The 25,145-nt window shown below is 48.0% G+C and overlaps 1 protein-coding gene across 3 annotated transcripts in view; it reads right to left on the bottom strand.

Annotated features, from left to right (window-relative positions):
- Window positions 1–1,357: 1,357 nt before the first annotated feature.
- The window catches only part of LOC139054844 (uncharacterized), a 94,615-nt gene continuing 70,827 nt past the window's right edge, over window positions 1,358–25,145 (bottom strand). For all 3 annotated transcript variants that reach the window (XM_070532500.1, XM_070532501.1, XM_070532502.1), the window contains exons 7-9: window positions 24,857–24,996; window positions 8,231–8,348; window positions 1,358–2,881 (exon numbers count right to left, since the gene is read on the bottom strand). In XM_070532500.1, coding sequence (XP_070388601.1) covers window positions 2,659–2,881; window positions 8,231–8,348; window positions 24,857–24,996 — 481 coding nt within the window. In that variant the 3' untranslated portion in view covers window positions 1,358–2,658. The remainder of the gene's footprint in view (window positions 2,882–8,230; window positions 8,349–24,856; window positions 24,997–25,145) is intronic.

The raw sequence follows: 25,145 nt of genomic DNA on the forward strand, positions 1-25,145 counted from the left end.
GGCGCATTTCGATGGGGGTGGAAGGCGAAAACACCCGTGTACCGAGCATTGGGTGCACGTTTGGGAACCCGAGTTGGTCAAAATTATTCCGCAGTACGCCACTAGGGCCGCGCCTCTTAATCAACTTGTGGTTTTCGCATGTAAAAACGCTGAAAAAGAACTAAATGCGTGAAAACGATTTCTGTGGCTGACACAAATAACAGTTGGCATTAGACGTCTCGGTTTCGCATTGGGTTGCCCGTCGACGAGCACTCTTAAGTTTGAGTTCTCGGGCCTAACGAGCACATAGTAAGAATATCTTCCAATTCACGCAGGCAATTTACGGGCGCCGCTGCTTCTCGCCTATAGTGGAAACCGATACAGCTAAAAAATATGCGCAAAACGTACACGCACCTCGGCTGATGAGGCGCGTCGCATGTTTGTGCGGCCAAGATAAATTACCGCATACTGCAGCTACTTCTGCGCCCAATGACTCCACAGTGCTTGGCTCCCCGGTGATTTTCTACGAACTGGCATCACGCAATTTCTCAGAGAACCAGCTCGAACATCTCCAAATCGTTCTGTAGCCTACGGCGGCCACACATTCGAGCAGTGCCGCGCAGGCTTGCACTTAGCCGAAGATGAGAAGAGGTTCACGCGCGCCCTTTCCTCCTTTCCAGATAAAAAAAGGTCTATAACAAAAGCGAAGTTCGAAGCTGCGCACCATTCTTAATGAAACACCATGCACTCATTCAGCCTATGCCGTTGCGCACTAAGTAAAACTGTGTTTGCTCGCCTCGTCCTACTGTATTAGTGGTGTCCCGCTTGAAGGCAGCAAATACTCCTTGACCGAAAGTAATCCTGCGCAGCCGAGAGGTGGAATCCTTTTGGCATTCTATAGGGAATAGTTAAGCAAATGGTGACTTGGTGAGCCAATCAGCTGCTTCGGCAGCGGCTGCCATATTGCGAGCGCTGAACGACATAGATTGGCTGCGGAATCAACGCATATGTCGCTACGACTTCATGAATCGGAATATTTGCGTTTATTTCGAAATACATTCTAACCCCTTTGTGTTTAAATGTTATAAAAATTTAGCTGTCAGTAGTACGCAATTTTTCAATTAGTAGGCCTTTCTGTCTAAAATGAACTCAGCACGCGGCCCCACTAAGAAAAAAAGATAAATGTAGGAATGATCGAAGATGATTATCTATCGGATCGAATAGCTTTCTTATCCCGCTTACTGCTTCGTGGATCACTGAAATGCAGTGGAAGTACTAGCGAGCTTCTGAAGACGTCGTTCTTGCGGCTGTAATGCTTTTTTGATCGAACATGCATGGACGTGCTGCGCAATGTTTTGTACGAATAAATACAAAGGTATTCGTAGAGCAATCAATTATGTCCGTTTATTTCTTACTAGGTTATCAGCACTGACTGTCAGACTGGAACCACAGCTGATTGCAGACACCGCTCCGAGTCATTAGCGAAGTGCTTCTTGACGTACTTGCTAGAAGAAAGAGTCGAAGATGATTTTTGACGATTCGCTTCGCGGTGCTGAGCGCTGAACTCTCGCATCCGGTGTAGTCGTTGCTGCTATTTCGCGGCCCTCTTGTCAGCACATTGTTTTCAACCTTTTCGGCACCTGGGCGCTGGACAACCAAATTTTCATCGGGGAGCATCCATCTTGGCACCATTTATAATGCCCGGTTGCGCACCGCCGTGATCGTTGAGACGCCGCTCTAGCAGACAAATCGGACAAGCCAGCGGACCACTCTCCTCACTCCTGCCTCACGTCAGTGACGCCGGCGTCATGTCAACGCCACTCGGACCACCCGGAGAAGCCGATGCAAGCTTCTTTTGCTGGTGACCTACCTTTGGTCCTCTAGATCCGCCCCATGCATCGACACCTCTCCGCGCTCCTCGTTATTCGTCACTTGGTTAGATAAAAAAATACTTTGTCATGGTAGGCAATTCTATTCGCTTTAAGGACAAACAAAATAGGCCTCCTGTAAACCATGCGAGTGTTTGATTGGGCTGTTCCAAAAATGGCGCATCCCCCCCCCCAACGCGCACATTTACGTCCACGGTTACGTAAACCTCACGTCAGGAACATAAAATCAAATCAGAAAGGAATAGCTTTACGTTGCCGCGCTCCTTGTTAGACAATAAATTCATTTATAGGTACATAGAAGACGAGGCGATAATCAAACATAGCGTGTGCACACGTACGTATGATCGTCATATAAAAGACTGCTAAAACACGCAAAGAAGCTAACTAAGCGAATGGCTATACAAAAGTTATCACATAAAAGACGATGGGGCGCACAGATTCGAGAAAACAAGCTCAGGGTTTTCTACAGCCGCTAAAAGCTGGCTCACGCTTCGGTCACCTTATGTCCTTCAGATGCAATGCTCCGAGGTTTAGCGTGGGCTCTGACCATTGAAAATAGGTTTTTGGTAATCCTTTAGCCTTCTCTATTCTTATCAACACATTCCTTATCCACTAAACTCTCAGGTGGTATAGCTAGCGCTCGTGTTCCAAATTTATTGATTCAACCACATATTTTTTTCTAGCCACACGTCGCTCTTCTTGCTGCTCTTCGATCACGAACCTAACTCTGACAAGTTTTCCAAGTAACCCGTTCTCGTTCTCAAATGCTCCATCTAGTTCTGTCATCGTATCAGAGACGCCGCAGTAGCACAACTGCTGCTGCCACGAACACGAACAATCTGGAGCCTGGCAGTGGTCGGGCGGTGTCGCTCCTGCTCTGCTTGGAGCAGTCCACGTTGGCAAGGAACAGACGGAACAAATTGCGCACTCCATCGACGTCGGGATGTTCTCCGCACTCATCCGGGCTCGGCAGTGCCCTGTCCAAGCAGTGAGTGACCTTGTTCTCGATGACCCTGCGACAGCGGCAAACGCCGATCAAACGCCCGGAAGTCTGTTGCGCTTGGCAAAGAGAGAGGATAGCAGTGAAAGGAAACAGTCTAGCAAGTCAAGCACAGCCACGTTCGGTTTGTTATCATGCGCTAAATATAAGGGGGCAGGGGAGGAGTTGCAAAGGGAAATCGCTGCTCGTTTACCGCGGAAGCCTTCGTTACTCGGCATGCAGAAAGTGCAGTTAAATTTCTTTTTTCGCTCTCACTATATGCAAATGACTGCTTCGCGAGGCCTTTGCCAACTGCTTACTTGCTTTGTTTCTCCTAGGTTTATTTGTTGTCGCAGAAAACTTTTATTTAATCAACAAACTAACGTTGTAGTAGGCCGGCTATATATCTGTTCCCAGTAGAAGTGTGCAGATATCCGAAATTTCGAATGCGAATCGAATATAGCCTGGGCTATTCGATTCATATTATTTGCACCAACAGCCATGTGGATACTCAAGCCGTATTCACGCCTTGGGTGCCAACGCCGCCGCCGTTGTCGTGCTGTCCCGGTGACGGCGCATGCGCCCTGCAGAAATACGGAGATGTTTGGCTGCAAAAACGACGGAGGCTTGTAGACGCACCAGCAACGCTGCACTCAATCACTTCGGCGGCAGAGCAGAAGCAGCGCACTCCCTTCCCCTGCTGGCACGATCATTTTGTACAAGCGCACTAAAAGCACAATAACGTTCCTGCTGTTCATCATGCCATGTGGATGAAGCAGAGCGCTAACCGGGACAAAGCGGCGGGACACAAGAGTGCCCTCGCTGCGCCGTATGGTGATTAGTCCCTAACAATCACAACCTTCCACTTTTACAGCTTCTGCTGAGCTTTTCTGTGTATGCTTTGGTCTGAGCGCCCAGTGGGGGCTGGCTAACGCCGACGGTTTGTCGCTGGTCTCATCTCGTGCGTCATCGAGGTGCGGTGCCTGCCATGCCGCTGGCGGCGCCCACCAAGTCAGCGTTGTCAGAAGCGTTGTAGCTGCTGCTACGATAGGCCCGGAATTCAGCGCCGTAAGTACGGGTGACGTTCCACCTCGTTTTCCTTTGTCGAGCTGGAACGTCACCCGTACTTGCGATGCTGGATTCCAGGCCTATCTCCTCTTCTGCGAGAATATGCCGCCGCTGCGGCCTTTCCCACTCCCTGCGCTCACCTGGGCAACAGAGCAAGCCTCGAAAGGGAGGAGGCCATTTACGCCACAGCTCGACAAGAAGACCAAAGGTCTGCGGTGAAGACTCAGAGACTGACACTTCCATGGGCGCCCCCAACAGCTTCTCTCTGGGATGACTCCGACAACGAAAGAATCACGAGAGGTGTACGACCGTTTCGGTAGCAGCTCTTCTGCTTTCCTTGTCAGTGAACCTGATTGTCTAGGCTGTACGCGGGAGCATATTTAGAGCCTTCCTGGGCGGAATCGCTCAAGACTCCGATCGAGTCACTACCTTGTACAAATCATGCAAATGCATTTTTTTCTCGTTTTTATCATCTCGATGTACGCCTTCGCCGTCGCCTCCCGATTCCTGCAGCGAAGGCCATCTCACCCGACCTTGGTCGCATGACTGCCAGCGTACTGATATGAGTTGAGTTGAGTTGAGTGGTTGTAGGCTACTGGTGGGATTAGCCTTGCAGTTGCTGCCAGCAATTTTCGAGCGTACTGTTCCTTCTGCCCAGCAGCATCTTCCTTGCAGGCTTGTTCGTGCGCGCACGTAGCACCCGCTTATAGCTAGAACACTGTTCGCGGAATTTGGGTGCAAGGCTAGACCATCAAATAGCATTCAATGCTTCGCCTTCCCTACCATTTTATTTATTCGAAATTAGCTATTCGAAGTTGTCGAATATTCGTTAACTTCGAATACTATAAGGGAGAACAACACTCGCCGAGTCTACAGGCAGAAAAGGTCGACGCACATGGAGACGAGGCTCTCCCAAATATTTATGCTGCAAAAAACCCCCGGCTGTTGCCCATACGCACCAATTCCTTAGCGAATGCATGAAGGAGATCACTTGTGCACAAGGGATTGCAGTTGTCCAAAAAGCAAGACTCGTCTTATGCAGCCGACGAATTTGTTGTCTCGATTTGAGCAATACAGTTTATTATTTCGCCGATTGTACTAAGTTTCGTTTATTTTTTGAAACAACGTGCGATGTTAAAGGAGCACCACTTCTCTCATGCAACCAACAAAACACTCTACTGTATGCACACGATGACAAGCTGTTCCTTTGTGACATTGCTGCCATTGTCACCATGCATCAGATGCAATCAAATATCACTTGTTATTTATGTACAGACTTCTGACTTGACCTGGCATTCATTTGTAAACTGAATTGTCATATTAACTGAATTGTCATTGTCATATAACAAGGCGAGCCTTCCTTTTCAGAAGGACTTCGTGCAACATTTATATTTCCATGGGTTTGTAAATTCGGAATATTCGATGTTCTATTTCATATTTCAAAGTCTGTCTTCTAAAATATTTGCATTCAATTTAATTCATGATTTTCGCTATTCCAGCACCACTGGTTGAAAGTATTATATGACAATAACTAATTGAATGAATAATAAAGTAAATAAAGAATATCCGAACACGAACAGCGAGTATTTACGGGACATCCCATCGCGTCTACAAGTTGTCGCTCGGGTCAGGCAACTTCAGCAAATGCAGTATCACATAACTGCCGCAGCGCATATGCTAAACAATATTTGAGTAAACGGTTGCAAGAAAATAGAAGGCGTTGCAACAAAAACCAATGTAACTTTAAAAGCCTATGAAGCGATACATTGCCCAGAGCGTCGTCGCCTACGGAAACGCTAATAATTTATGTGTAAAAAATTTAAATGCCTATAGCGAAATCAGTGATCGTCAGCCCAAATACTGCAGCGAGTGACCGTATACGTTGAAGAAGAACTGCGACGCCACCAAAATGAAGATTTAGAAGTATTCGGGGGTTTCGATATAATTTATTTACAGACTAGCGCAGAAGCAAGAAGCACATGTAAAGCGAAAGAAACAGACGGGACACAGCGCTGTGTCTCGTCTGTTTCTTTTGTCGTCCATCGGCTTCTGTGCTACTGTGTAAATGCCGTACCAACTAGCCAACCTGTCTGTCTTTTTGAAGTTTATTATCAGTTCGACAAATGTAGGACAACTAAGTCAACTCGGCTTGTTGGGTCAAACTTTGTCTCTTAGACACATGCACACATATCAGGGCGAGTTGAGTGAGCGCCGCTTCGGGCTGGTTCAGCAGGTTGATTCAGCGACTCCCTCGGAACCAGTGAACCACTATTATTCAGCATTGCGGTACTGCCTACGGTTGCAGCGGTGTTTACAGACACGCATTCTTTCAGTATTGGAACGATCTGGAGATAACGTGTGACTGGTGAATGCCGGGTGATAACCGACTACCTGTGACAGCCTTCCCATATTTAACGACATCGCGCGAGCGCCGACCACACGCCGATAACCTGCGAGACGGGCAGTAGCAGTACGCGCAGGTGCACAAAGCACTCTCGAGTGGAGAGTCGTTTCCTAGGCTGTTCTCTTCAGGACGAAACACCTTGTGCGTGCCTCGTCCCTGCAGATGACGCTCCTTTTTTTTTCTTTTTTTTTCTAATTTCCTGGCGCATCCGCAGACTGCAGAAGTAAGAAAGGAAAAAAAAAACATCCATCTGTAGATCCAGCATCTTAGTCGCGCACATGTTTTTATTTACACGGCTTTCCTTTCCTTTTTTTTTCTTTAGGAGACGTGCTGAGACACCATGGTGTCTTGAAAGGAACAGCACAGCAAAGGCAACTTCCACTGAAAAGTGCTTCGTGCGCGTGCGCGTACTACTGCAGGTTTGGCAGATTATCGTTATCGCAAGGCGCGGACAACTGTCCACGCTCGCGCGATATAGCTAAAGATTCTGTACCTGTCATTGATATGAAGTACAATCTCCCTTCACACCGTATCAAATCGGATGCACTGCAAAGGGTATTAAAGGTGCAGATTGTGGTATTGTGCTCAATTACGCCAACGGCGGAAAAAAAATAGCAGTAAACAAACAAACAGACAAACAAACAAACAAACAGACAATTTTCGCGCTGCTACATCTATTGCACCAGTGGCCTGAATCACCGTATCTGTCCCTGATGCGCATTCACTTCCGTGAGCGTAGTGCTGATTGTCTCACTCTTTCCCGCTCTGTGTATGCCTCTTCTACTGGTATGCGAATCGTTCTCTGCAAAACCGAATCCAGAGCGAAACAAATAGTGCCAGAAGTGAATCGAATCGAGTACTTTTAGAATCGTTTTCGAAGAATGAACAGGCACTGCCACTAATAAAGTAGGTGGATGTTCACATACTAGTACATTCCCAACGTTATCAGCTTCTGTCATGGCAATGCACATTATGAAGCTGTTTACTAAAATCCGGTGCCTATGCAGCATTGGCCACAAATGGGCAGTTCGTTCGCACACTAAGGACTGCTCGATGAATGCGACTGAACGCGGTTTTGCGGGAATAGTCTGACTCGTTCAGCGACGTAGCATGCTCTACTACGTAACTCCCCGTGTTTCCAATGGGAAACATGGGACTTCCCAATCTTGCCATGGCAGAGTCCGGGTGCAATTTATCACATTTTTGTTTAATATTATCTTTTATCGCGCGGATTTGACGATTTCAAATATTCGAAAGATAATCTTGTTCACGAATACGGTCTATTCGATTTGAAGGCCAAATCAAACGGGGTAATACATGATTCGTTCGATTCGAAAGTGTCGAATATTCACCATCCCCCACATTTCTTTTTTTTTCTCACCCCTGGTGCAGAATAGAAAACCGGGCGCTCATTCCTTATCCCTATATACGTGTCCTCTTTTAGCTGTTTCTCTCTTAACGTGTAGTTTGACAGAGAACCCAAAGTGCACAAACTCCTGTTCACCCAAAAATTTTAAAGTATGGGCTTTGACTGTCGCTAGGTAATTAGGCCGAAGAAAAGGCAAATGACCAGAAGAAACAGACAGTCTGACGAGCGCACAGCACCAACCAGTTCAAGCTACAGCCAAGCTATGAGTAAACACGCGGATTTCTGTCGATGTCCGTGAAGTTTCGAAATTTATTGGCAGTAATACTCTGCACACTGTAACCTCGCAAGTATCTGTCCAATCCGCGCTTGAAGAAGTGGCAAGCACATTATCATGACGTTTGCCATTCGCAGCCGCTTTAAATATATTTCGGCACTTTCATGCAGTGAACCAGTCATTATCAGCTTCAAATATGGGGGAACAAATATATTTTTCTTCCTCACTAAGAAAGTCGAATGGCATCTAAGGGTGATTTAAAACTTACCTGCACATTTCGGGCGTGTGTCTTGTGGAAAAGATGGCGACTGCACTGAACATGCCGTTAGGATTTAAGCAGTCGTTCAGTTTGAGCAAGTCGAAGCAGTGGAGTGTTCTGGACATGTCTGTAAAGCACAACACACCAGCAAGTGACTAACGTTTTCTTTTTTCTCGGATAACATAGTGTTATCAGTCGGACACGCCTGCCGAAGAAGTAATCTGTAATCGTCGAAGTTCGTAAGTATCGTTTCGGCCGTATGGCCAGCGCGTTCGTGTGTGTCCGATTAAGTCGACAAAGATGGCGAATACAATTAAGCTAAGCTTGCAGAACGAACGAATTGTACTTCTACACGTAGGTCAGGATTCCGGACACCACTGCAGTGGTTTCTGATATTTGATCTGAGTTATGCAGTCGAACTCCGTTAATACCGCTTCGGTTAATTCGCCCCTTTGCTTAATTCTAACACGCTGGAAACTTCCGGCGGAATACCATACGTTGCTACGGAATAAAAAGTCGTTTACTTCTTACTCTAAAGCGCGCCGCTTCGATTAATTCGCTCCCCGCCGGCGCCTCCAGATAAGCGCAGCACTTCATAAATGTTTGACAACACAAGCAATTGAGAAAACGCTGCTGCTGCTGCTTCCTTTCTGTGAACGATAATATGCTTTAAGTATTTAAATTTAGTTCTATCTTTTAGTGACCGACACTCATTCCACCCGTGAAGCCTTTCCGTCCCGCTTGTTTCGTATCGTGTCACGCTGAAGCAGTATGTGAAAAGATGCCGGTGGGGTTTGCCTCATGCTGGCTCATGAGTTGGGCATCATGTGCAAGAAACGAGAAGGCATCACAGACATTGGCAGACATTGCGGACGTTGCGTACTACTTTGCGCCATTTGTCAATTCGACCTTTAGAATAATTCGACCAGTTCCTGCGCTCCCAAAGGCGTTAAATTAACAGTAATCGAGTGTATAACATCATAGGTATTGTGCTTTTAGTCTACAGCACATACATACGTCCATACGCATACGTCAATGAGAATTTGCGAAGATACACAACACTGCGTGACGAGGCAAGTGCAGCGGTAGGAGCTCCGCAACCAACTAGTACACAAACGCCACGTTTCGAAGCAGCGACACGGCAGAGCCAACTGAGCTGCTAGAGCACAGCAGCTCGTGCACAGTGACATGCTAACTTAACAATGCTAATATTTCTTTACGCCCAGTCAAATTTTACGTCTTCTAATTCACGGCTAGCTCTCGACTCTGCGTTATGCAGTGTCACTTGCGCCATGCGCAGGCGCTGTCGTTCTACTAGGATACTAAAAAAAATATGCATAATACGGCGACAGGCGGCTGCGAGTACCGGCTGTGCGCATTCGGCAGAAAACAGTGCTTGAGCAGAGCACTACGCTCCATCCCCTGTTTCCACCAGTGCGATGTACACGGTGGCAGGTGCTAGTCTCAGCATATTATTTTCGATACGGTGAGTTTAATACCTCAAAATGTTGGCTTAAGCACGAGAAAGTTAACGCAAGGACCTTACTAGTGTTTTTAACATGGCGAAGTCAACTTCAACTTGCGGATTCTGTTCAATTCAGTTAGCTCAATTCTCCAGTGAGAGGGAAAAAAAAGAAAAATAAAGCTTCCAGGGTGGTTTGCCAGTTAGAAGCCTGCTCTCGCATTGGTTAAATCAGCGAACCGATTGCTGCTATTAAATACTACTTATTTTAAACTAAAACAGCGTTTTATTGTCTTTATTTTGTGTGTGGGGGGGGGGGGGTTGTGTGTGTGTGTGTGTGTGTGTGTGTGTGTGTGTGTGTGTGTGTGTGTGTGTGTGTGTGTGTGTGTGCGCGTGCGTGCGTGCGTGCGCGCGCGCGCAACTGTGCTTTCAATAGGCAGAAACAAAGGTGATCAAGTCCTAATTTTCCTTGATGCTGAATAATGTTCGGGCAGTGTGGGTTTAATCAGCAGTAGTCGGGCAGCGTTCGATGAGGGCGAAATGCATAATCGCTCACGTGCTTAGATTTAGGTGCACGTTACAGAGCCCTTACTAGTGGAAATTAGTCCGCGACCCTCGACTACGGTGTCCCCTACAGCCGGAGAATTGCTTTCGGCGTTAAAGCACCTGGAATAAATCGATCATGCACAATATTACTCGTTCTGCTTTCTTGCTTACTGCATTGTTCCTACCTCGTGAAGTCGATGAGTCTTTGCGACCGCATATAGACTGTTTGGTGGAGGTCCTGTGTGGTATACCAGTCACCCAACCTGGAACTACGAAGCCGTAACCTGCCTGCGGCCTTAGCGATGCCGGAAGAAACCACCATAGAGGGCTCCCAGATTCAAGCCACCGTCTGTTCCGGTGTGCTGCCTCAAAGTCACCCACCGATATTCAGCGGGACTCAGGACCAAGACATCGAGGACTTGTTGGCAACTTACCAGAAGGTGAGCACAATCAACAGATGTGACAATGCGACTAGGCTGACTAATGTAATTTTTACTTGACCGGCGTCACCAGTCTCTGGTTCCGAAATCACGAAGCAGAGATTAATAACTGGGCGTAGTTCAAGATAATTTTTTTCGAAAATCTTCGGCCGCACCGCGGCATGCAAGTTCCGCGCAGAACAGCGACTTCGTGAACGCGCTCAACAACCCGGTGAGAACTTCACCAGTTATATTGAAGACGTCGTCGACTTGTGTAAGTGTACAAGCCCGCCGATGTACGAGTCGGATAAGATCAAGCACATCCTCAAAGGAATAGCCGATTACGCATTTGAAATGCCATTGGCCAAAGACCCACAAATCATCGCAGATGTCAGCTTGCGCCAAAGTTTCCACGAATTACCCGAGCAACGCGCTCAAACTTGGTGCCCTCTGGAACAGAACCACTCGATCGCGGCCTTGACTCTGGGTGTCCAGAATGCACTGCTGGTTCAGATCAAGCAGTTCGTGCGTGAGGAGGTTGCCCGGCAGCTCTGCGTTTTATCGGGCACGCCCGAGTCAGCACTGGCGCAACAACTGGCCCCAGTCATTCCACAAGTGTTACAGGAAGAGATCCCTGACGCTTTGCCTTTTGCTCGTTCGCCACTGCTGGAGTCTGTGCTTTTGGCGTACGCGCAAGTGGTCGCTGCCGGGTCGCACCATCAACCGACCTATTCTTCCACGTCGGCACCCCTTCGGCCACCACCAGTAGTTCGGTTAAGCCGAACAGTTCCCACGTTTTCTAATCCATGTTGCATTGCAGACAATCGCCATATATGTTATTCTTGTGGCTATGCAGGAGATGTGGCACGTTTCTGTCGCCGTCGCCTTCCTTTTCACGCTGATGCCTTGCGCCTGTCTGCGTACGATCCTGGACGCTTTAACGGCACAGCGTGACTACAACAATCCTCTTTGCCCGAATGCCTGCCTAGCTGCCCAGCTAGCCGCCGATCCCCATCACCCCGACGTCGCTCTCTGTCAGCTATGCACCGTCAACCCTGCCCTACTGACGCGGAAAACTAAATGCCGCAGTTCCCGAGGCACGAGGTGCATCGTCGTCGAAAAATTAAAGTCCTCAAATTTCTCCAGCAAACCTCATCGAAGTTATTGTGGATGGCTTTCGTACCCTTGCACTTGTAAACTCTGGTGCTGCCACTTCATTGGTACATACAAAAGTTTGCCGCTTGCTTAGGATGGTTACCACGATGTCAACCACGATGTCAAAGGGATCGTCCCTCTGTACCGCCAGCGCACACCATATTTAGTCGTCAGCCGCCTGCACAGCTCACGTCGTCATTCAAGATATTGTGTAACCGATTGAGTTTCTTGTGCTACCGCCCTGTTCGCATGATGTCATCCTCGGTCGGCATTCTTTTTTCTCCATCGTGCTGTTAGTACTGTGCGAGTGTCGAGGCAGCGTTCTCTGCATTGTGTTTCGCGTCTTCTGAAATTACGTTGGAAAAGTTGTTTTGTCGCCGACGATACGAACATACCGCCCTTGTCCCCGTATCCTGTGTCGGTGTTGGTGATCTCATATTCACTTTTCACCCTCCGAAACTGTTCAATACTGCAGCAGTCGGCGGCAAGGCTGTACCATGTACTGATCTGTTATTTTGCTGTCGACAGGCTGTCCGGTTGCGCACGCACTCAAAGCTACCGATCCGGCTATCAGGCAACACGCATCGACGCGTGCTGGCTGCCTGGATCACCGATTTTTGCATCAGGATACCAAAGGACCAGCATCGGCTTCATTCCCTGTCGCCCTACGTCGCTCCCATCGCCTTGGTCACCTGGTCTCGGCAGCCCAATCAAGTCTGACAACCGTCTACAAAAGGACTGCTCTCGCTGAGTCCCGTCGCAGTCGGCGGCAAGGCTGTACCATGTACTGATCTGTTATTTTGCTGTCGACAGGTGAGTTGAAACGACCACCTGCCCGCGTTCTTTTGCTGAGTTGTTCTCTGCCGCCGACTGCACCACAATGCCTGATTGTACCACTTGTGCTGAGCCATTGTCGCGAGACGATAAGTTTCTGACCTGCTCTGTTTGTAATGAAGCTTTCCACCTGGGTAAAAACTGCTCGGCGGTCGCTGAATCAACTTTTTCGAAAATGTCGGCAGCAAAACGTGGGTCTTTGGAATGCCCGGCATGCAAGACGCAAACCGTCAAGCAGCCTTCAATGGGTAATAAATCGGATGATGGAGTACTTGAACAGCAACTTTTGACTGTAAACGATAAACTGGACCGGCTGACGACTACTGTTGAAATGCTGGCTAGTCGAGTGGAAGAACTACTGACCTTCAAAGCTATCGGCGAAAAAACTGCAGAAACTGTTCTACAGATACAGGGGTCGCTCGATTCCCTTGCTGTTAAATATGAATCGGTGTCATCGACAGTAACTGCGAACCAGATAGCAGTCGGCGAGCTTGGCACGCAAGTAGATACACTCTCCTCTAAGATTGCTGCCCAGGCTGAGTTGCTTGAGAAGGTTGGCTCTGAACTTAGCGAATTAGAGCAGTACAGCCGACGCTGCAATTTCGAGATTCATGGCCTGCAATATAACCCCAACGAGGATTTGCCTTCCTTCTTGTCAGGACTGGCGGCGAAGCTAAGCATTTCCGAATTCAAACTGACCGATGTTTCTGCTGTGCACAGACTTCCCGCGCGCAGCAATACCATTCCTGTAGTCCTTGTGCAAATGCACACTGTTTCGGGCAAACAGCAATGGCTCGCTGCACGAGGAATCCTACGTGACCTTGCTCAAGACAGTACCTTTCCACGGCTTTACTTCAACGATAATCTTTCGCGTGCTCAACGGGAACTGTATCGGCTGGCAAGGCAGAAAGGCAAAGAATCAAAATTTAAATTCGTTTGGACCAAAAACGGCAGGATACTGGCTAAGAGGGATGAAGATGCACCTATTCTGCATATCAATAAGGCATCTGATCTCGAGAATATTGCATGAGCATGAACAACGTTGCCTTCAAGACATGTACTAATCTAAACGAGGTTCTTAGTTTCTTCCCAAATCCTAATGGTTGCGCCTTCTGTGCTGTTAACGTTAACATTCGTAGTATTAGAAAACATTGGTACCATTTTCAGGCCTTAATTACTCCTTTCAACTCCTATTTCGATGCGATCGTGCTTACCGAGATTAACATACCATCCGCCTGCATCAATCAGTATCAGATTATTGGATATCAAGTTTTTTCATACACTAGGCCAATTAAAAGGGGAGGAGGCGTGGCAGTTTTCATCCGTGACACATGGGCAACAACTGAGCTGACTTTCTCGTTTTCCCAAGCTGAAATTGTGGCAGTGCGTCTTTGCGCACCTTCCTTGTCACTAATTCTGCTTGCGGTTTATCGCCCACCGTGTTGCAACGGTCGTATATTCCTGGATGAACTTGATACTGCCCTGGCCTCGATGTCGTCAATTGACCATGTTTGCATAATTGGGGATGTCAACATTGATACGTTACGCCCTTCAGCAACGACAGTTGGCAATTATTTGGACGTCATTTCCAAATGGGGCTTGCAGAACACGATCTGTGAACCTACACGCGAAGAATTCCTTGCTGGTCATCTTGTCACATCTTGCATAGATCACATAAATATACGTGCACATAACTTAAGTGTCAAATCTGCCGTTATTACAACGAAACTTGCTGATCATTACATGGTCTGCTGCTCTCTAACAGATGACGCTACCAACTTGGTCGCTCCAAACGAAGTCAAACAAATATCATTTGTTGACCCCTTGGCTTTCGAAAAATTTGTAATGAATCACGACTGGCATAACTTTTTGATGACTGTTCCTCCTGGCGACGCCTATGACAACTTTGTAGCACTATTCACCGATTTCCGGCTTGCAGCTACACGGGTCTGTAAAATCAAACAACGTAAATTGGACCAAAAATGGATGTCTACAGAAATACTCACGGCAATACAAATAAAAAACTTGTTATGGGTTCAAACAAAGAGAAGTCCTAATTGTACTGCTTTGCGGCTTCGGTACAAAGAGCTTCGAAATAAGGTCAATGCTATGATACGTCTAGCAAAACGCAATAACTTACGAGCGAATTTCACGGACGCTCGTTGTGACAGCAGAAAAACATGGTCCCTAATTAACAATCTTAGAGGTGGTGATGTAAATGCTAATCGCCATGTTGATCTGATGTCTCATTTTTCTTCAAATGGTACTGCCACCGCTAATGATTTTAACTCATTTTTTTCAAAAGTGTCTGGTGTAGCGAGACCTCATCCAGATACTTGCACATTGCAAACTAGTATTTCAGAATCCGCCCTTCTTCCCATGTTTTCGGAACATGACCTCAAATCAATCCTTTCCAGTCTAAAACCAAATAAATCTCCTGGAATTGATGGTGTTTCAATATTAGAGCTGCGCAGAACTTTCGAAGCAATAAAAGATGTGCTACTACTCATTTTAAACAATATTATTACCACTGGTATCATTCCCGATAATCTGAAGAATGCGCTGGTCATTCCTCTTTTTAAAAGTGGCGCACGCAACAATATTGAAAACTACCGGCCTATTTCTATCCTTTCATGCATTGGGCAGATATTGGAAAAACATCTGCTCAAGACAATGAGCAGCTTTTTAAGCAATCATGGCGTGTTATCTCCTAGCCAGTATGGTTTTGTGCCAAATCGGGGTACGCAGTTGCTGCTTGAAGATTTTTCCGATACACTAAACTCTGCGTTTGAACACAATCAGATTGCTTGTGCACTGTTTCTAGACGTCCGCAAAGCGTTTGACAGCGTCTGCCATAGTATACTGCTAACCAAACTTTCTTTGCTAGGCTTTCGGGGTGCGTTTTTGCGGCTTCTGAAAAACTTCTTATCTCATAGGCAACAACTTGTGTCTATTGGAAAATTTCGTAGCAGCCTGACTGAAATTAAAGCTGGCGTCCCCCAGGGTTCAATTTTAAGTCCGTTATTATTTAACTTATATTTTAATGATTTATCTAATGTTGTGAACGTCAAATTGTATCAGTATGCTGATGACACTGTCCTTGTTTCACACGCTCGAATTTACGCTGACGCCATCTCTTCTTTACAAATGGCAACAACAAGAGTGATGGACTGGTTTCAGAATAATGTAGTCCATATAAATGCGTCCAAAACCCAACTAATCTGTTTCCACAACCCTGTCAAGCAAGTTACCCTATCCTCCCCGTTATATTTGCACACATCACATTGCAATCCCTGTTCGTGTGCCCCTGTGCAATACGCTTGTTCAATTAAATACCTTGGTGTCTTTTTTGACAGTGATTTATCCTGGAACTCTCATTTCGCATATATTTGTCAAAAACTTCGCGCAGTGTCTTGTGTTTTGTATAACATAAAATTTTACATGCCATTGTCTGTCCGAAAGCTTGTAGTACATGCCTTATGCTACAGTGTAATCCGGTATGGGATATCTACATGTGGTCATGGCTCTCAACATTTGGTAAGCCGGGTCAACTCCGTCCTGCGTGGCATTCTGAAGCATGTTGCTTATGATGTCTCCCCCAAATCTGATGTGTTCAAAACTTTGTCTTTACCTGATTTCAATTCTTTGCTGCTTGAAACTGTTATCTTAAAACATTTTTGGTTAAGTCAGTATAAAATTCCTTATGTGCCTGTCCGTTCCCTGAGACCAAAGAATCCTTACATTACACCCCGCTGTAAGACGAGATATGGTCGAAGACTTCGTAACTACTATGTCCCAGCAATGTTTAATCTACTTCCTCAAAGCATACAAGATGTGAAAACAAAATATGGTCTTAGAAAGGCTCTTAGACACATGAATGCATGATTGGAAGCCTGTCATGTGAGTGTATGTGTGTGTTTTTTTCACTATTGTTTAATAACGAGTTACTGATGGCTCTGTCGCTGTCTGCCAGGCACTGCCGTTCAAGCCCACTGTGGCTTTGGCAGGCCCGATTCTTGCACTGTATGTTTCTCAAGTCATCAATAAAGTATTATTATTATTATTATTATTAATCTCGCGTTGCTATTTGGCGTTTTCCACTTGCCCAACGGCCTACATCCTTGTTTGTTACGAATCCGTTGTCAGTTCCCTCAACCTTACTCGGTGGAGAGTGTATAGGCACAATTCAGGTATTCCATGTATCCCCTACCTTCTGCCCTGAAGACGCTGACAACCTGGTACTTGGTGCCCTGACACATTCTACTTGTACGCCTGATCGCCCACCTTAAGTATGTCTGCCTCGGCCATCAACGATGAACTTGCAGAGGCGCACCGCGAGAAACTTCTCGCACTTCTACACAAGTTTCGTGGCTCATGTCTTTGCCAGAAGACGTCACTAGGTCGAACGCACACTCCTCTCCATCCAATTGACACCGACTCGCAAGCGAATCTGCGACAGCGCCCTTACCGCGTATCCCCTGGTGAGCGTCGTGTGATCTCTGAACAAGTTGACGAGATGTTTCAGCGTGGCATCGTTCAGCCGTGCTGCAGTCCGTTGTCGTATGTTGTTCTTGTCAAGAAAAAAGACGGCTCGATCCTCTTCTTCGTCGATTACCGCCGATTAAATAAAGTTACGCGCAAATATGTGTGTCCTCTGCCAGGCATCGATGATGTTCTGGACTGCTCGCAAGGAGCCAAATTACTAGACTTAAGGTCCGGTTATTGGCAGGTCCCTATGGCACCATCTGATCGCCCTAAAACTGTATTCGTAACTCCTACGGGCTGTCGGAATTCAATGTTATGTCCTTCGACCAATGTAATGCCCCAGCAGTATTCGAAAGGATGATGGACAGTGTCTCGCATGGGTTAAAATGGAAGGCATTAATTTGCTGTCTACAAAGTATTGAGTTGTTCGACGCGCGCAGAACTTTAGCCTAATGTTAACACTCCGAAAGTTAACCGGCAATGGCGGAACCAGCGCAAGGCTTGCACTGCCGAATCATCGTCTTCCTTCTGGGTGAGCAGCGTGAAGTGCTTTTACAAATCATTCCCCGATCTTCTTCATTACATTCACTTCCTCTTCGGAAAAGAGTCAACCTGGAGACTTACTGGCAGGACATGACCGCAGGGTAACAGTGACGTTTTAGATGGTAATGCAAAATCTTACGCCCTCGACGTCATTGATCAGAAGATGATTCAAGCGGCTCTACGCGTAGTTCACGGGTGAAGTTTGCTTGACTGCGTGGTACGGGCCGTAGTAGTTCGAAATAAATTTCGTCGACTGACCGAGGCTACATATCATATTGCCCGCAAATAAATACGAGGACAGGCGTTGCATTCGCCTTTGGAATTGCTTCGACGACGTCCCACAGAAATACACGTCCTTGGTCGCTTAGCAGCTCACGTGGTTTCGGTGTGTCGAAAAAGGATTGAAGTTTCGGTGAGTGGAAAAGAAGTTCACAGGCGGGCCAGATGAAGCATTCTGTGGCGTCGGTGAAAATTCATGGGTGTTTCTACGGACGTCTTCACGTGAGAGAAAACCACTCCGGTGGGAAAACCGCGCTATGTGGCCAGGGGAACTGCACGAGTAGCATATGGGACGGTTGGCTGCAGTGCTCCACGGGCTCTAAAAATGTGGCGGTGGTCGGAAGAATGGACGGGTAGCCTGGTGCACCGGTTGAGGAACGCAAGAAAACTTCGTGCGGGAACGTAGGAGTTCGTGACGGGCGAAGGACGAAGCCAGAGTGTATCTTCGGCGTAAGTGAGCGGAGCAGCCACCAATAACGCAGGGGCTGCGGGTATCATCTCGGCTACTTGCTCTTGAATGACGAGCCGGATTGAGGAATGTAGCGCAGATGGGGCGGGATCAAGGGCACAAGGCAGAAGGGAGAGCTCGCGTGTCACTTCCTCGAGTACAAACTACTTTATCTCCCGAAGTAACGGAAAGTGCGCCCCGTAAGACCAGCAGCTGTTATCGCCGAAATTGTTTCGTCTGATGAGCAAGTGCAGCGAGCGGACTCACGTGGCCTCCAAAGCTCATCATAGCTTTGGCATAGTTGAATAGACGTCGGCTACCGTTTGCGGGCTTTTGGCGACAGGCATCTGGAATGCGTCGTAAAATATTTGAAGATGTGTTTGATCTTGTTGGCCTCCATCATGGATGGGTCAACACTTGCTTGCAAAGGTCGACCACATCTTCAATATAGCGGGTGCAGGTTTCAGCACGTTACTGAGCTCGTCCTTGCAAGCGCCGTTCGGCAGGCAACTTGCGAACCGCTGGACGGCTGAAGAGTTGAGCGAATCCTGTTTTGAAGTCTGACCACGTGGTAAGATCAGTCTCGTAGTTAGGAAACCATAAATTGGTGCCGTCAGTCAAATAAAAGACGACAATGTTGAATTTCTTTGTGTTGTACCAGTTGTGCTTGCTTACCCGGTCGTATAACACAAGCCAATCACCGACGTCCTGGTCGTCGGTAATGCTGAAGAAAATAGGGTCACGTTACCGAGGTATACCAGAACAGCCCACAGTCTGGAGCTGGGAAACAACCCGCTGCCCTTCGTCCGTGGTCATGATAGAAGCTGGAGGCAAGGTACGGTTGCGGAGTTCCAGGGTTGGACCGATCTAGCTAATGGAGCGATTGGTAGCAGCACGCTTCTTTACTAATAGTCAATATACAGCAAGTCAAACGGCAATGGCGGGACCACCGCAAGGTTCGCACTGCCGAATGGGCGTCTTCTCTCTGCGTGAGCAGCGCACTCTGCTTCTATGAGTAGTGCTGGTCGGAATTGAATTCTGAGATTTTACGTGCGAAAACCACAATTTGATTAGCAAGGATGCCATAGTGGAGGACTCCAGATTATTTTTAAGACCAGGGGATCTTTAACGTGCCCCTAATGCAGGAGAACACGGGTGTTTTTGCCTTTCACCCCGATCGATATGCGGCCGTTGCGGCCGGAATTCGATCCCGTGACCTGTGCTTAGCAGTGCAACACCATAGCCGCAAAGCCACTGCGGTGACAATGCAGGTATTCTCCCTTACAGCTATATATATATATATATATATATATATATATATATATATATATATATATATATATATATATATATATATATATATATTGTAGGGGTTGAGGGACGGACGTCGGGATGAAAACCAAAACTTGGGAGTATTTATTCTACATTATGTACAAGGAGGTGAGAGTCAAGTAACATTCGTACAGTCATTACGGGCCGGCAGCAACTTGGGTGCTGCGGCCCGCGGCAAGAACTTCGAGAGAGCTGAATCAGGGAATCAGGGCATGTCCCAGAATGCTCAGGTCTCTCTGGAAGGCTTCTTATAAACCCTTCGAGCACTGTAAGTCACGTCATGTTTGACCAATGGGAGAGTCCGCTCCGATGACGCCACTTTCAGCCAATGGTAGGCGCCCGTGTCGCGGTGTCACACCTGGCGGCTCTCTGCGGTCTTGCCTCGCAGACTGGCAATGTACTTCTAACGAGGAGAAGGGGAGGGCTGCTCATGCTCCATTGTCCGAGGCCCACCTGCTAATCCCGGCGGCGCACGAACTTGTTGGCACGTGAACTTGTTGCCTTAAACTTGTTTGCTCGGCCGCTCCTCTGGAATGTGCTTTCCTGCTTCGGCATTCCTCAATTAGCTGTGCTGCGACTCGAAGTGGTTTGGGGAACTCGAAGTAGCCTCAGGAAAAGGCGCCATATCTAACAGCTCGTCCTCGCCCCGGTAGTTCTGAATGGCCGGTGAACTCAATTCGCTGGCCATGAGGAACGCTGATAGAAGCTGCAGGGTACTGGGGTCGAGCCTCGTTTGACGAACTTCGGGATCCTTGGCCCTGGAGAACAGACGTCAAACAAACCAAACAACACAGCGCTGCCCCACGTGTAAGCGCAGGCTCTTCACCCCTGACTCGCCAGGCTATTACTGAGTCAAAATGAACTCTTATCTTTTATTTCCCCCAATTTTGACCAAACAGTTCCAACCACCCTTCCAAACAGCTATCCATTTCTCCTCGATTGCCGACAAGACCAGAGTACTATTGTTGTTGCAAAACAAAAGGGTCGTTGACGATGAAAACAACAAATGAAAACAGCCGAACATAACATAAGTGGCCTAACTACACGAACAGCATGTTTCCAATCTATCGCAGTGGCGTACTTATCGCACGTATTGGTGCCACTGAACAATCTGGTCAACCTCACAAGTACGTAATCACAAGCGCACTAGCCTTGTGGTCACTAAACAGAACGCGTACTTGCGTTGTAGGCAAACTTTTCATTTACGCGTACTCACGTTTCTTCCCTGAAAGTCCTACAGGACACGTGACGTAAACGAACAATTAAACTTGCGGGACTTACACACTCCGCAGAACCCTTAAAATGATGCGTCTTTTAATAACTCGTTCCACGCATACTTATCAGAGAAGTCAGAATACGGCTGCCCTCAACACACACTAGCAACGCACTCAAAGTCTGCTTCCTTCCGTCCACACAGGACACGCGCTAATGGAACTAAGAACGCTTCTCCGTGCAAATCATGCACTCACTGAAAATCTACGCACTTAACCTTAGAAAATTCAACACTTAAAAAGAAAGAAGGTTAAATAACACACGCGCTTTACCATAGGCCTTTCGACGATAACCTTGACCTTCAGGTTACTCACTCACACAAACAAAGCCTATATACTTATTAATGAACATCTCGCGAGACTACAGGTTTACATAAAACGCGTCTTTCAAATCACGGAGCTTCTCAAACGAAAACACAAAGCTCAAACCTTACATATTGAAAGAAATCCTAGTCTCAATTCGCGAAAACTTTCCGATGCTCAAAAATAAAACAAAATAACATTTCACTTCTACAAAAGCTCTCTTGGCTTCCCGTTCCCGATTGCTTACGACTGATTCATACTCTGAGCCGGCCCCGAGGCGGTCGCCGTTTCAAAGCTACTCTGGCTACGGAGGAACAACAAAAGGGCCGACTCACTATCAGCTCCCCCAAGACGTTACGGTCTCCTGCCAATTTGCGTCCTCGCGCCCCGCTTTCAACACAAACTCGATTGACCGCGTCGCTACTCCCCACCTGGTCTCGTCCTGCCACCTTGCGTTTCTTCGAACTGCACGCTGAGCTATGAAAAGAACTACGGAACGACGAGGAGTTTAACAGCCTCGTGCCCTCTGTCCGCGTCCGTGCTGAACATTCCTCGCGGTCCCCCTTTGACCGGTGGCTCGAACGTTCTGGATGCGTCAACATCGTCCTAGACGACCGCACCTTCTTCCTCGCGCCCTGCCCTTTTGGGTTTCTCGCCATCTTTGGCGGCGCTACATAAGTTACCGACTTTCGGTCTTTACCGCGCTTCTTTTTACGGCGCTTTCTCTTTGCACTCGCCTTCATGTCGCCTTCTCGTGCCTCGTGCTGGCCGGTACACGTTTCGTCGGCCCGGATCGGCCTCTTACCCGCACAGTCTGATGCCATCTTCGACTGGTCGTTTCTGAGCGCTCTGTAGCGCTCTCGCGAGCGGCGTTGTCTTCGACTGGTTGAAAGAGGGTGCCCGCCCTGCGTTCGGCTGGTTCTTCTCGATTGCTCTCCTCCACCTTCGAGCGCTCTGAGGCGCTCCGAGCCCTGTCGTCGGAGCAGTCGTCGAAATTGAAACGTCATCGCAGAGCCGCGTTGCTGCTGTTGGCGACGGCCCACCGTAACCAAGGCAACCTAGGCCACTGCGACGAACGCTCGTCCCGCCGGCGCGTCCGCCGGTTTTCCCGGCAGCGCCGGGAGCTTTCGATAAGCGAAACATCGGACGTTGGTAGTAGTCACGTGGTTTAGCATCTGCCATTGCCTCCTCCGAGAGCGAGTCGCACGTTTGGCTTGCGCGCTCGTCCTCTACCTCTGAGCTCGGGGAACGCCGGATCTGCCCGACTCTGCTCCGGGGGATGGAAGCGACCAGCCGAAGATAGCATGAGTGATTTACATTTAAATCAACACTCTCTCTGCCTCGACTGGCGGACAGCTCAACCGACTCTGGAACAATGCAGCAGGCTTTACTCGAGTTAGACAACTCGCACTCTTGCGAACTGCCCTCTACTACATTGCCCAGCTCACGCTGTGCATCGGCACACAACCCGTCGGTATCGATCGCTGTCTCACGCGCACAGTCCGAATGATTAATAACTGAACCATCCCTATCTAGGCTATCTAGACTGGCGGAGAGCCGCACCGATCCCTGAACAATGCAGTTGTATTCTCTTGAGCTACGCAGCTCGCAATCCTGAGAATTACCCTCAACTGCACCGCTCAGCTCGCACTTCACTTCTGCACGCACATCTGGCTCTACATGGTTGCTCGCTTCTGTCGGGTCAGAAGTACCCTTTTCTTCGCTAGCAACCTCGCTAACATTACCTGCGACGCACACACGCGGTAACTGTGCCAATTTGTTCGCAGTTGGCCTAGCTGTCTCCACAGTCATCTGTTGGCACAGCACCTCGTCGCTCTCCTTGCGGCCTTTAACGGCCTCTGTTGCCACTAAGGCATCGTTAGCAGCTAGCCTTTTCCCTTCACTTATGAATCTGCAGCTAATCTCACAGGCACTACTCTTTTCGTCGGCTTCTGGCGAAAATCTGCTAGATGCTTCCTCATTCTTTCGCTCTGTACTACCTACAGAATTCTCAGACAGCCGTTGTCTCTGTGCCAATAACTGATCACAATGCTGTATCTCTTTGATCAGTGCTGCCTTCTCTCTCTCATACTTTTGCTCACGCTCAAGCTTATGTTCCTGATACTCACGTTCGCGTTCATTCTCACGTTCGTGACGCTGACACCTAAGAGCAAATTCTTGAAGCTCCTGCTTCCGTTCATTTTCGCGTCCTTCATGCTTACTCTTACTCTTAAGTTCACGACGCTCTCGCACACGTACACGACGCTCGCGCTCCCGTGGCTCCTGTATCACCTACCAAGCAAGCTCAATGCTTTTCTCATCATTGCCACTATCCTTAATCGCCTTTATGATAGCTGGCGTTTTCATCCGTTCGTCCGCCTCAACTCCCAAATCGTCGCACACCAACAAGTCTAACCTCGTCAACCTTCCAAGATCCATGGCAGCTGCCCCGACAGGTGGTTAAAACTGTTTTCCTTAATTAATTTGTGCAAACACACAATGCAACAAACTCCCGATTCCCAGAACTATCAAAATTGAACACACAACCTTTGAGTCTGGCGAATCATAAGGAAAAAAACCACGCGCTCACTTACGGTTGCAGCACCCTCCCATCCGGTTCATTTGTCCGCTGTTCCCGGTTCCTCCGGACTCCCTGGGTCGAAGGCTCGCTCCTTCTTCGCTACTCCCAGTTTCTTCAGACCTCTTTCGACGAAGGCTCTCTCTTCTTCGTTCTTCCCGGTTCCTTATGATCTTTCTCGACGAAGGTTGATCCGTAGCGCTGCCACCAGCTGATGCATTCGGAGGCGATCCTACCGCTGCCAACCAGATGTAGGGGTTGAGGGACGGACGTCGGGATGAAAACCAAAACTTGGGAGTATTTATTCTACATTATGTACAAGGAGGTGAGAGTCAAGTAACATTCGTACAGTCATTACGGGCCGGCAGCAACTCGGGCGCTGCGGCCCGCGGCAAGAAGTTCGAGAGAGGTGAATCAGGGAATCAGGGCATGTCCCAGAATGCTCAGGTCTCTCTGGAAGGCTTCTTATAAACCCTTCGAGCACTGTAAGTCACGTCATGTTTGACCAATGGGAGAGTCCGCTCCGATGACGCCACTTTCAGCCAATGGTAGGCGCCCGTGTCGCGGTGTCACACCTGGCGGCTCTCTGCGGTCTTGCCTCGCAGACTGGCAATGTACTTCTAACGAGGAGAAGGGGAGGGCTGCTCATGCTCCATTGTCCGAGGCCCACCTGCTAATCCCGGCGGCGCACGAACTTGTTGGCACGTGAACTTGTTGCCTTAAACTTGTTTGCTCGGCCGCTCCTCTGGAATGTGCTTTCCTGCTTCGGCATTCCTCAATTAGCTGTGCTGCGACTCGAAGTGGTTTGGGGAACTCGAAGTAGCCTCAGGAAACGGCGCCATATCTAACAATATATATATATATATATATATATATATATATATATATATATATATATATATATATATATATATACATATATATATATATATATATATAGGACATCGACGACTCTATAGAAGTACATATTCCATACTCACTCTTGAGCAAAGAGGCGTCTTCTCGGCAGACCTCGGCGACACTCGCGCTCATTGCGTCCTCGAAACGTTTCACGACATTTCTCTGCTGCGAGCTGCAGTCGTCCGTCGAGTGAGTTGATGCGCAGATGCCCGCTGGTCGTCTGGACAGTAAATGCGCAGAGAATTACAAATTGCAAGACAATAAAAGGCCACGCATTCCTAGTCTTATGGTGTGCCAAAGCTGTATTAAGGGAGTTCGTACACCCATTACAGGTGCACGAAATCCCGTTAAACAGCCTTGGTGTCTTCG

Source organism: Dermacentor albipictus, chromosome 1, assembly GCF_038994185.2.
Source record: "Dermacentor albipictus isolate Rhodes 1998 colony chromosome 1, USDA_Dalb.pri_finalv2, whole genome shotgun sequence".
Classification (NCBI taxonomy): Eukaryota; Metazoa; Arthropoda; class Arachnida; order Ixodida; family Ixodidae; genus Dermacentor; species Dermacentor albipictus.